The sequence below is a fragment of the Oryzias latipes genome, chromosome 13, assembly GCF_002234675.1.
Source record: "Oryzias latipes chromosome 13, ASM223467v1".
NCBI lineage: Eukaryota > Metazoa > Chordata > Actinopteri > Beloniformes > Adrianichthyidae > Oryzias > Oryzias latipes.
In genome coordinates, this window is record NC_019871.2 from 173,417 (window position 1) to 186,124 (window position 12,708).

At 53.5% G+C, this 12,708-nt stretch overlaps 1 protein-coding gene across 2 annotated transcripts; it reads left to right on the top strand.

Moving 5' to 3' along the window:
* The first annotated feature begins 3,424 nt into the window (after window positions 1-3,424).
* Window positions 3,425-12,204, top strand: atg16l2 (autophagy related 16 like 2). 2 transcript variants are annotated; one of them, XM_023962014.1, is made up of 19 exons: window positions 3,425-3,745; window positions 4,117-4,174; window positions 4,251-4,323; window positions 5,179-5,252; window positions 5,409-5,660; window positions 5,764-5,910; window positions 6,006-6,098; window positions 6,199-6,279; window positions 7,019-7,066; window positions 7,144-7,246; window positions 8,010-8,115; window positions 8,182-8,252; window positions 9,628-9,699; window positions 9,829-9,949; window positions 10,023-10,128; window positions 10,654-10,806; window positions 10,877-10,924; window positions 10,993-11,094; window positions 11,165-12,204. In XM_023962014.1, exons 1-19 carry the CDS (start codon window positions 3,550-3,552, stop codon window positions 11,256-11,258), a joined length of 1,998 nt encoding a protein of 665 aa, XP_023817782.1. In that variant the 5' UTR covers window positions 3,425-3,549; the 3' UTR covers window positions 11,259-12,204. The 2 variants fall into 2 exon arrangements, with proteins under 2 accessions (XP_023817782.1, XP_023817783.1); XM_023962015.1 differs by lacking the exon at window positions 5,764-5,910 and having other exon boundaries at window positions 3,427-3,745.
* Window positions 12,205-12,708: the final 504 nt, after the last annotated feature.

A 12,708-nucleotide genomic window follows, 5' to 3' on the forward strand; every position in this document is an offset into this window, starting at 1 on the left:
CTCAGCCTCTTGTCTCTGTCTCACTGCTACCGTCTCTAACCCATAGAGCAGAGCTGGTCTCACCACTGTCTTGTACACCTTTCCTTTGAGTCTTGCTGGCACTCTTCTGTCACACAACACTCCTGACACTTTCCTCCACCCGCTCCAACCTGCCTGCACTCGCCTCTTCACCTCTTTTCCACACTCCCCATCACACTGAACTGTTGACCCCAAGTACTTAAACTCCTGCACCTTCTTCACCTCAGCCCCCTGTAACCTAACGCTTCTACCTTGATCCCTCTCGTTCAGACACATGTATTCTGTCTTACTACGACTGACCTTCATGCCTCTTCTTTCCAGAGCAAACCTCCACCTCTCTAGCTGTTCCTCCACCTGCTCTCTACTCTCACTGCAAATTACAATGTCATCCGCAAACATCATTGTCCAGGGAGATTCCTGTCTTACCTCGTCTGTCAGCCTGTCCATCAGCATAGCAAACAAAAAAGGACTCAAAGCTGATCCTTGGTGTAGTCCCACCTCCACCTTGAACTCCTCTGTCTGACCTACAGCACATCTCACCACCGTCATACTTCTCTCATACATGTCCTGAACTACTCTGACATACTTTTCTGCCACTCCAGACGACCTCATACAGTACCACAGCTCCTCCCTCGGCACCCTGTCATACGCCTTCTCTAAATCTATGAACACACAATGCAGCTCCTTCTGACCTTCTCTGTACTTTTCCATCAACATTCTCAAAGCAAAAATGGCATCAGTGGTGCTCTTACGGGGCATGAAACCATACTGCTGCTCACAAATCTCCACCTTCTTCCTAAGCCTGGCTTCCACTACTCTTTCCCACAGCTTCATTGTGTGGCTCATCAACTTTATTCCTCTATAGTTGCTGCAGTTCTGCGTGTCACCCTTGTTCTTAAAGATTGGGACCAGAACGCTTCTCCTCCATTCCTCAGGCATCTTCTCACTCTCTAAAATCCTATTGAACAACCTTGTTAGAAATTCCACTGCTGTCTCTCCTAAGCACTTCCATACCTCCACAGGTACGTCATCAGGACCAACGGCCTTTCCGCTCTTCATCCTTTTCAGAGCCTTCCTAACCTCATCCTTTCCAATCTCTGCTACTTCCTGCTCCACAACAACCACATCTTCCTCCCTTCTTTCCCTGTCATTTTCCTCGTTCATCAGCTCCTCAAAATACTCCTTCCATCTTTTCTGTACACTCTCTTGGGTTGTTAGCACCTTTCCATCTCTGTCCTTAATCACCCTTATCTGTTGCACGTCCTTCCCATCTCTGTCTCTCTGTCTGGCTAGCCTGTACAAGTCCTTCTCTCCTTCCTTTGTGTCTAACCTGTCATATAGCTCATCGTAAGCTTTCTGTTTGGCCTTTGCCACCTCTCTCTTCACTTTACGCTGCGCTTCCTTGTACTCCTGTCTACCTTCCTCAGTCCTTTCTACATCCCACTTCCTTTTAGCCAACCTCTTCCTCTGGACGCATTCCTGTACTTCCTCATTCCACCACCAAGTCTCTTTACCGTCTTTCCTCTTTCCAGATGACACACCTAGCACCTTCCTACCTGTTTCCCTGATAATCTCTGCTGTAGTTTCCCAGTCCTCTGGAAGCTCATCCTGACCACCCAGGACCTGCCTCAACTTCTGCCTAAATTCCTCACAAGTTTCTTCATTCTGTAGCTTCCACCACTTGGTCTTCTTTTCTGTTTTCCCTCTCTTCTTCTTCCTGACCTCCAGAGTCATCTTACACACCACCATGCGGTGCTGTCTGGCTACACTCTCTCCTACCACCACTTTGCAGCCATTAACCTCTCTCAAATGACCTCGTCTACATAGGATGTAGTCCACCTGAGTACTCCTACCTCCACTTCTGTATGTCACTCTATGTTCCTCTCTCTTCTGGAAGTAAGTGTTGACTACAGCCATTTCCATCCTCTTTGCAAAGTCCACCACCATCTGTCCCTCCAGATTCCTTTCCTTCACACCAAACCTGCCCATCACCTCCTCATCACCTCTGTTGCCCTGACAAACATGCCCATTAAAGTCTGCTCCAATAACAACTCTCTCTCCTCTGGGGATACTCTCTATGACCTCATCCAACTCACTCCAGAATCTCTCCTTCACTTCTAACTCACAGCCAACCTGTGGCGCATACCCACTGACTACATTCACCATCACCCCTTCAATTTCTAACTTTAGGCTCATCATCCTGTCTGAGACTCTTTTCACCTCTAGAACACTGTTTACAAACTCCCCCTTCAGAATCACTCCTACCCCGTTTCTCTTCCTATCAACACCATGATAGAACAGTTTGTATCCTCCTCCAATACTACGTGCCTTGCTGCCCTTCCACCTTGTCTCCTGCACACACAGTACATCTACCTTCCTTCTCTCCATCATGTCTGCCAGCTCTCTGCCTTTCCCTGTCATTGTACCAACGTTAAGAGTCCCTATTCTCAAACCTATGTTCCTGCCTTTTCCCTTCTCTCTCTGGCCACGGACCCTTCTGCCTCCCCTCTTTCTTCCACCAACAGTAGTCAAATTTCCACCGACACCCTGTAGGTTAACAGCATCGGTGGCGGTCGTTGTTAACCCGGGCCTCGACCGATCCGGTATGTCCAAAGTGTTGTGGATGCTCTTTATGTGATTGCGAACGAATCGCAATCACATAAAGAGCACAAAATCACAAAAGTGATAAAATACCAAACCAGAACTAAAATCCACTCCAAGCTTTAAATGTGACGCAGCGACCATGGAGGGAGGTCCAGAGACGAGGAGCCACGGCGGTGAAGGACAGAACGCCTCCAAGATTCTGCCTGGAAGACCTCAAGGATCGGCCCAAAGAGGACGGGGTTAAAGGTCAGGGAGCTTGACCATGCAAGGCTCTGAAAACGAAAAGTAGAATTTTAAAATCAATTTGAAATTTGACAGGGAAGCGATGTAGAGCCGACAACAGAGCAGTGATGCGTTCACTGGTTCCTGTTCAAAGCCTCCTGCAGAGCTTTGGAAAACGGGTAAAAGAGAGATGCAGTCATCTAAACCAGGACAGATAAAAGCCTGGATGATTGTTTCCAGGTCAGATGATAAAAACAGATGATCTCGCTGCTTTGAGTGACCTTCAGGGACACGACCAGGGGTCTGATGGAAGAGGTTTGATGTTCTGGGGCAAAAATCAGCGTCTGGGGTTTTAGGACCAAATGATCACTGTTCATGTTTTAAAGCTCGTTAAGCAATTCAGTAAGATTTGTAGTTCTTGGTGATCATTTTCCGGGAAAGAACAGTAGAGCTGGATGTCGTCTGCATAGAAATGATTCTATTTTAGGACCTCTTCTGCTCCACGGATTCTAACCCCCCCCCCCCCCCCCAAAATCATTGTATAAACTTCAATAAAAGATAAAAATGGGGGGGTTGGCTCAGAGTCCCGAGACTCCGCCCCCTAAATGACGAAACTGACGGCTAAAAGTGAAATAAACAAAAAGAGGAAGCGAGCAGCGGCGGCGGGCCGGGGCAGGAGCGGACACAGGCGGCCGCTCAGACGGCATGGATCCCGTGGCGGAGCCGCTGCGGGGCGGTGGAGTCCCGGTTCCGGGCGGCGGACCCCCGGTTCCGGGCGGAGGACCCCCGGTTCCGGGCGGCGCCCGCAGGATCGCGGAGCCGTGGCGAAGGCACGTCATCCGGCAGCTGAGGCACAGAGACCGGACCCAGAGCTCCATGTTCCAGGACCTGATCCGCTTGTGTGAGCTTCCTTAAACAGCTTAAAACAAACTCCATTCAAAAATCATCTCCGTTAACGAGACCCGTCAGAACCGGGTCCGGTTTGAACAAAGACACGTAATATGGGTGCAAACCGAAAGAGCGGCGGCTCCTTCATTGTTCGGCTGCACTCCGCTGGTTTGGTACCGGTCCAGGTGTCAGAATCCAGATGATCCAGATTGTAGGAAGATTGGGGTTTTGCGATCCTCTGAGCTTTGGTTCACGCTGAACCCACGCATGCGCACTTGACCTGGGCAGGTTGGAGTTCTGAATGGAGTTTGGTTCAGCTAAACTTGAAGTTGGGCTGCATGTTCCGATCCGACAGACGTGACCCGGATTCTGGATCTCTTTCAGACACTCAGATTCTGGAGAAAACCAGCCTGACCAAAGGAATGCTGAGCGGCCCCGCCAGGTAACTCACCTGAGCCCACCTGAGCGCTGACAGCTGCCACTGTGAGGATGATGAGGTGTTTGTTTTGTGCACCCAGGCGTCCCTCTGCAGACACCTCGCTGTCCTTCCTGCAGCAGCAGAACATCAGGTTCCAGAAGATAACTGGAGAGGTGAGCAGTTCAGGTGTGAGGCAGGGGAGCCGCGGTGGGCGTGTCCCAATCATGACGGGCAGCCACGGGGGGGCCGACCAACGGCTTTTCCTGCTGAAAGGCGAAGTGTGGTCGGTGTGATGGAGGCCTTCGGGCCTCTGTTGAAGCTAAATAAGTACAGGAAACCAGAATCCTGCTGCAGAGGGCCGGACTGGAACCAGAACCAGAATCCAGTAAAGCTGGGGTTCTGGAGCGTCAGAGCGCCCCAGATGACCCTCGACCCCTGGATTCCACCGCCGTACGACACCCACTCGACAATGTTGTAAACATGAGCAAATGGGTGGAGCAAAGTAAAGTTTGACGCTCTGATGGCTCCACCCACCTGTTCACAGAAGGCCACACCCCCAAATCTGGACAAAGGTAATCTCTAATCAATTCCAGCCAGAGATTTCAAACGTCATTCCTCCTCTGCCGTCAGGAACAGGAATGAAGTTTGGATCTCCGGTCAGCGGGTTCATGGAATCTGCCGTTTGTGCTGGATCCAGCCCCCAGTGGCCTTCTGAGGAACTGCAACACCTCCTTGGTTTGCTTCCGATTCTGTGAAAAGGCAGCAGCTCACCTCTGACATGTTGACCTCTCACCTGAGAGTTCAGTTACTGCATCAAGTCAACAGGAAGTCTCCAGAGAGAATCCACCTGATTTTCAAAATAAAAGGGCTTTGATTCCCGCTCTTACTGCAGTAGCTTTGGGTCTGAAGCTCACCTGAGGACGGAAGCGGTTTTATCTGGTTCTACATCTGTCCTGGAGTGAACTCAGATCCAGGAAGCTGGCCTGCTGATGACAGGCAGCCCTGACTCCGCCTCCTCCTCGTTGCAGCTGGCCTATCAGGTGGTGGAGCTGCAGCAGCAGATTAGGATCAAGGATGGAATTCTGGAAACACAGCGTGCCAGGTGAGTCGTGCTCCTCACACACCTGATCTGCAGTGCTTTTCCTGGGGGTGGGGGCGGGGTGGGCTGCCCAGACCCGGGTTCCTGTGTTTGAACGTAACTACTGTAGCTTTTTGAAGTGAAAGAACCCAAACGGATCCTCCGGTTCTGCGTCTTCAGGCTGGAGGACGAGCAGCTGCAGCTGCAGGCCGGCAGAGGAGCCCGGCAGGAGCTGCAGGGCCGGGTGGAGCAGGTCCAGCAGGAGAACGGGGCGCTGAAGGTGGAGTACGACGCCCTGCTGGAAAGACGGAGGGAGGCGGAGTCCAGGCTCAGGGAGGAGAAAAGGAGGGAGGAGCAGCTGCTGGAGGACATCCTGGTCCAGAAGAACCAAGCTGCTGCCCGCATGAACAGCCTGAAAGAACGCTGCTGCAGGTAACACACCTGTTCCACAGGTGCTGGGCCTTCCAGCCCTCTCCTCCTCCTCCTCATGTCCTCCATCCATGGACCTCCTCTTTCCTGGTGTCTCCACCCTCAGCATCATCACTGCTCCTCCTCTCAAGCGTCTCCATCTGCATGGATCTCCAGAACATCCATGTTCTGATCCTCTGACGGACCTGATGGTCCATCCTGGTCCCAAACAGAACCTCAGCATCTTCATCTTCGTCTTCATCTCTGCCTCAGAGTCTCTGCTCTCTCCTCAGTCTGCTGCACCTTTCCTTTGCTCACCTGAGGGGCGTGGCTTCTCTCCCCTAAATCTATTTGTTGTTTCTCCATTAGAGCTCCAGAAACGCCGCTGCAGGCCGCTGCCAGGTCAAAGGTCACCGTCGGTGGAAACACTGACCTGAGGGTTTCAGAAGACCAAGTAAAGAAGTAAAGCAGCTGAATGTCATTCATGAACGTCTCTGTGTCAGAAGGATTTGGCCTTTGGTAGATTTGGTGGATTTGGTCTTTATTGTCGTTGTCCTTCCAGGAACCCCCCCTCCTTAGAGGCCTTTCCAAAACCTGAAGGTCAGGATGAGTCCGGCGGGCGGAAACAGGCTCGTCTGTTCAGGTCTGGAGCATCTCGCCGCGTTTTTGACAACAATAAGAATGAGGATGAGCATAATTTGCTGGGGGGTCCTGATAAAAGGGAGGTGCTTGTGGAACGGCTGTGGGGAGGGGAGGGGCGGAGACGGCGGGTGTTGTGAGGGTGGGAGTGAGCGGTCCAGGTGATGTTATTGATGTGGGGGGGAAAGGAGAGAGAGGATGACACCCAGACTCTGAACCTGAGGGGGGGGGGGGGGGGTCAAATAACCTTATTCCGATTTATGGAAGAAACGACCAGGGGGGGTCGGTAGATGATGACCAGCAGAGGCCCCAGGACAGAGCCTTGGGGCACACCTGTGTGCGTTTGTGTGTGTGTGTGTGTGTGTGGGGGTGGGGGGGTGGGGGTGGGGGGGCATTATAATGGAATTAATTGAGTTTGGCCTGAAAGACAGGAGTGGAACCGGTTGAGTGGTAAGTTGGTGTTGGAAAGTCTGTCCAGACGGGTGGGGTCTGAGGTCAAAGGCCGCGGTCACACCAAGCAGGAGGATGGAAGCTGAAGCAGTCAGACCTCAGAGTTGACCTCTATGCAGACCATAGTTTAGACTAAACCAATCCAGTTCACCACTAAAGGCCTCAGAGCTCGTTCAGAATTGATCAATGATGTTGTGACGTTCAGGTCAGTCTCACCATGCTGAGAACACGCGTGTTCTCTCGGTCGCCGTGGCTTTCCGTGTCCGCTTCATCAGCGTTTGCTTGTGTCACAGGTCGGCCTCCACTTCCAGGATCTTCCACTCCTTCAGAGGCTTCTTTCAGTGAGTCTCACTCCAGGTTTGGCTTGGATTGCTCAGGTGTTCTTGAATGTGTGAATAACTGTGTGTGATGTCATCAGGAAGAGGCGTGGCCTCTCCGTCTGTAGTTTAGAGGAGGACTTCCCCCGTCCTGTAAGGATCTGCATGTACGCCAGGGTTCCTGCCCGAGCGCTGCAAGTTCTGGTACCACACACACACACACACACACACACAGCAACACACACACACACACACAGCAACACACACACACACACACAGCAACACACACACACACACACAGCAACACACACACACACACACACAGCAACACACACACACACAGCAACACACACACACACACACACAGCAACACACACACACACACACAGCAACACACACACACACACACAGCAACACACACACACACACACACAGCAACACACACACACACACACAGCAACACACACACACACAGCAACACACACACACACAGCAACACACACACACACACACAGCAACACACACACACACACACACACAGACAGAAGCAGAGCAGAATCTTAGTTTCTGTAGGAGGATGTGGGTCTGAACCAGAACTCAGAACCAGAACTGAACCGGTGCAGCTGCATCAGCCAATCAAAGACTCAAACCAATCAGCCTGTTCTCAGTAAGAAGGTCTGGATCAGAGTTTGTCTCCCCCTAGTGGTGAAGCTATAAACTACACAAACACTTTCACCAAAATCCCGTTTGTCTTCACGTCATTTACACTCCTGACTTTATGTGCACGTGCACGTGCACTGCTGCTCACTCATCAGAACCCCCTGCACTAGCATGCACACGTGCACGGACAAGTGCACACAAAGAGCTTCTCTGTGCTGGTCTTCCTTCCCACAATCCCTCACTGTGTCAGCATTGACATGCCCCGAGCTCTTCGTATCCATAGTAACGGCTGTTCTTCTCCTTCCAGGAGGCCCACGAGCAAGGCATCAATGCAGTGCGGTTCAGCTGCAGCTCGGACCTGCTGGCCACCGGCGGGACGGACCGGGTCGTCAAGCTGTGGGAGCTGCGAGCAGGTACTGCTGCACGCAGGGCTGCTTAACGGGCGTTTGTGGTTGTGACCTCACTGATGATGTCACCAGGCACGCTGACGCACAGAGCGACTCTGGATGGGAGCACAGAGGGCGTCACCTGCGTGGAGTTTGATCACACGGTAAGGGAGGAGTCAGTGTTGCTGAGCGCTACGGCAAGCCAACACGACCAAATTTATCCAGCAGACAAATCTGAGTTTGGTTTAAAAATGTGGGTGGCCGTGGTGCAGCGGTAGGGCGGTCGACCCATGATCGTAAGATTGCAGGTTCGATTCCCGCCTTGCACGCCCATGAGTCGAAGTGTCCTTGGGCAAGACACTGAACCCCACCTTGCCTCTGGGGGTAGGCGGGCGCCTGTGTTTGGCAGCGGAGCCGCCATCAGTGTGTGAATGTGTGAGTGAATGTGTGTGTGACTGTAAAGCGCTTTGTCCTTGTAGGAAGAAAGGCGCTATATAAGTATACGCCAAAAATGTCGTGACGGAGATGTCCCAGAGCCCCGCCCACCAATTTTAACCGCACCCTTTAGTACACAACAATATCCACTCCAACACACACACACATTATACAAGGAAGGTGGGACCGTCTGTCCCCTACCCCATCCCTGGAGGGGGGTGCTGGGCCCTGGGCGACGGCGTGTCCCCTGGCTGCTGGCTTCCTGGGGCCCCCCTCTCTCCACGTAGGGAGGGAGGGATCTCTGAGTTCTCTTATACGACGTGGAATCGGGGATCACATCACACCTGAGCCTGGGGGTGTCCGTGTCCCTGCGGTGGGGGTTCTGGTCCTTTAACCTCGAGGCCGGCCTTCTCCAAATTCCATCTGTGGGCGAGCCGGGCCCCCATGTCTACAACAATCATGGTGGACCCCCTCTTGCCCTGGCGTCCTCCTCATGGGCGGGGGCCCCTGCCCCGCTGTGTCCTGGACCAGCCGTGGGCCAGTTGGGTGGCTCCCTGGAGCGTGGGGGGGCCTGGGGTCGGGGGATGCTCAGAACTCTCGGGCGGTGGTGGGGGGCTCTACGGGGGCGGGGCCCGCGTAGGGCCCTTCCAGCGCAGCGGGGGGCTGCTCCTCTGGTTTGGGTGGGGCTTGCACTCTCTGTCCCCCTGAAACCTCCCTGCTGTCTGGCTTTGGGGGCCCCTGTGGCGGTCCTGCTGTCCCGGGGGGCGCAGTTGTTCTTTCTCTGTGGTTGTTGGGGGGTCTTGGAACGCTCCCTCCTTTTTACATCCCATCATCCAGCAGAACAGAACCACTCTGAGCCCTGGTGTCATCTCACCTTCAACCAGTTTGCGTGGCTGGATGAAATGGTCAAAGGTCAAAGGTCAGAGCCGTCACCATTTGATGTTTTCTCACATCAAAATGTTTTTGTTGTTTTTTCTCTTTTGTGTGGATGAAGCTGAACAGAAACACTAAACACTGAAGCTGTTTGATGGCTGGACCTCTTCCTCCTCTTCGGCTCGCCGTAGCGGGCCGGCCGTTCACGCCTGTGCGCGTCTGTGTCTGCAGGGTCGCCGGGTCCTGGCAGCCTCTTTCGATCGGTCGGCCTTGTTGTGGCGCCTCGGCGACTCCAATCCTAAGGTACCAGAGTCTGACCCACTAAACGTTTGTGTCTGTCAGAGAGGATCCGTTCTCGGTAACAGAAATCTGAAGGGGAGGAATGTGGGTCATAAAACCTCCGTTACCCAGAAGTCTGTGCGTGTGTGTCAGGTGACTCTGACAGGTCACAGCAGGAAGGTGACGGCGGCCAGGTTCACCTCAGCGCCCCATCAGGTGGTGACGGGAAGCGCCGACCGGACCATCCGACTGTGGGACCTGCAGAGAGCGGCCTGTGAGTCTGCACGTGCTCAGTGCTGGTTGGAGAGCAGCTCCAGGTGATCAAGTGTGTGTGTGTGTGTGTTCAGGTGTGCAGCAGGTGGAGACGCCGTCTTCCTGCAGCGACCTGGTCTGCTCCGGGAACTGCATCATCAGCGGACACTTCGACTCCAAGATCAGAGTCTGGGACGGCAGGTCACTCCTCCTCAGCCGACTCCTCTCTCCACTCTGTGCCGTCTGTTTCTATGGCAACCCTGTCTGCCTCTGTTACCTAGCAACAGCACTGCCTGCATCCTTAGGCAGCAGATGACTGACAAGCCTGCTGTCCAGTCACCTCCGTCCTCCATAATTCCTGCGGCTGCTGCAGAAAATATCGACAGAAACGATCAGAGACAGAACGCAGCGATGACATCATCGTCTTTGCCTTCCCTGATTGGTTGACGGCGTGTCGACAAAACTTCAGAGGGCTTCTGTCCAATCAGAGCTTGTGATGTCATGATCCAAAATGGCTGCCAAAGCGGTAGCCGTCATGAGAGCAGAAAAGACGCCGTCTCTGAGTGCGTGCGGCGAAATCCTGTCTGACTCCGCCCCTTATTCAGAAAACAAATGTTTAGGAACTTTGAGAACGTCACAACATTGACGTCATTTCGCTCTGCGATCTGATGAAGATGAGGAGGAGGAGCAGAAGCTTCCTCCTCTCACATGTTCTCCCTCCTTCAGGTTGGGGGGCTGTGTTCAGGAGCTGCCGTCTCAGGGCAGAGTCACCTCTCTGGACCTGAGTTACGACCATAGACAAGTGCTCAGCTGTTGCCGTGACGACAGCCTGCAGCTGGTGGACCTGAGGAGGTGGAGCCGCGACCGCGTGGTCTTCAGGTAGGGGTGGAGCCAGCTCTGCGATCATGGCGAGCAGGCCCACGGAGCTCACGCTGTCTTTGTGCCTCAGAGCGGAGGGCTTCAAATGTGGCAGCGACAGCACAAAAGCGGTGATCAGGTAAGGCTCCGCCCACTCCCCCGCTTCCTGTAGAGCGGCGTTGGCGTGACGCGGTTCTCTCTGTGCAGCCCGGACAGCAGCTATGTGGCGGCCGGGTCAGCAGACGGCAGCGTGTACGTTTGGAGAGTCTCCACCGCAAACCTGGAGACCCGCCTCCTCGAGGAGCACCGGTGAGTGGGCGTGTCCTCAGCTGCCAGGATGTGGCGTGCATCATGAGTCACTGCTTCCTGTCCCCTTCAGCTCGCCCGTCAACGCCGTGTCCTGGTCTCTGTCCGGAGAGTACGTGGTCAGCGTGGACAAGAGCCGGAGGGCCGTCCTCTGGAGCGACTTCTGAGCTGCAGGATCCTGCACATTTACCTGTGGGGGAGGGGCTTCATGCTCTGATTGGCTGAAGACCTGATCCAGGTAATCCTCTGAGGAGAACACTAATGCCTGCTGGACCGCCGCGCTTCTTCCAGCGGGGGGCAGCTTGCTCCAGAGGAAAGAGGCGGGGCTTGTGGGTGTGGCGCTCTTAACCACGACTGCCTCAGCTGGACTGAGGAGCCGCCCGCCAATCAGCTGGTTGGTGGTTGGACTCCCAGGCTGATCTCTTTAAGCAGAGGTTCCGAGGGTGAAAGGGAGGCGGTGTCCTGTGTGGAACCTGATGGTGATGAAGAGGATAAAGGTCAAGAACGGACATCTTCTGTTTTTCTGGTTTATCGGATCAGAACTGGAGTCTAAGGCGGGGGTCGGCAACCTTTTTTACTCAAAGAGCCGTTTGGGACCGCCCCTAATGAGAAGAAAGCACCCGGAGCCACAAGCCGTTTATGCACGTTTATATTATATCAAGGCTGCTCATCACGTCGATCACGATCGACCGGTTGATCTTGAGTGTAGATCGCGGTCCAGAAACAGGACTTCTTTCTTTCCATCGTCATGTTTATTAGTTACATGTTTATTTGAACATTATTGTTTATGTACTGATGATTAAAAACTACACAGTGAGAGTACACAAAGATCCTTTTGTATTAACAGATGAAGCGTTTCATTACAAAGAAAGCGTCGACCATCGTATGTCATGCTCTGTTAAAGCGTGCAATGGGGGAGCATCGTGGCATATTATGAGGCTCCGTTCGCAGCGCGTGCCCTCGCACGCAGCGCGTGCCTCGCAGCGCGTGCCTCGCAGCGCGTGCCTCGCAGCTTCCTTGATGAGCTGCAGAGCTGATAGCAGGAGGAGACACGCGGGGCGTCTTCAATAAACACTCCGGTTGTTGGTCTTCTGCCGGGGACTTGACGTGCCCCGGGGCAGAAAAAAACTTTCTGATGACAGAGAGTTTGAGCTCAGTGAATTTAAACACGCGTCTGCAGTGACGTATGTGTCACAGGATGTCCGATTGGCCGTTCTACATGTCAATCAAGTCCCGTCCTTTTCGGTGAGGATTTTGATTGGCTGGTGGATTTTTGAAAAGTCCTTTTTTTGTAATCTTCTCTGTCCCGCAATCTACCCTCATGTCCGTGAAGATCGACCGTCGATGGCGATGGACGTAATGAGCAGCCCTGCTCTGAAACATACGTCACTGCACATGCGTGTTTAAAAACTCTGAGCGCAAACTGTCTGTCATCAGAAAGTTGCTTTCTGCCCTGCGGCACGTCAAGTTCCCGGCAGAAGACCACTCCGGACCCGGAGTGATTATTGAAGTCTCCTCCTGCTGTCAGCTCTGCGGTTCTCACCGATAAAGACGAGCTCATTCATTAAGGAAGCTGTTTTTTATGTGCCACGCGCTTCGTATGGAGCCAGCAGCGCC

Bases quoted from the DNA above. Each gene is read 5' to 3' on its own strand.
- atg16l2 (XM_023962014.1), top strand. From the start codon at position 3,550: ATGGATCCCGTGGCGGAGCCGCTGCGGGGCGGTGGAGTCCCGGTTCCG. The intron at 5,253-5,408 runs GTGAGTCGTGCT...CTGCGTCTTCAG, and splicing joins CTGGAAACACAGCGTGCCAG to GCTGGAGGACGAGCAGCTGC. The intron at 7,067-7,143 runs GTGAGTCTCACT...TGATGTCATCAG, and splicing joins TCCTTCAGAGGCTTCTTTCA to GAAGAGGCGTGGCCTCTCCG.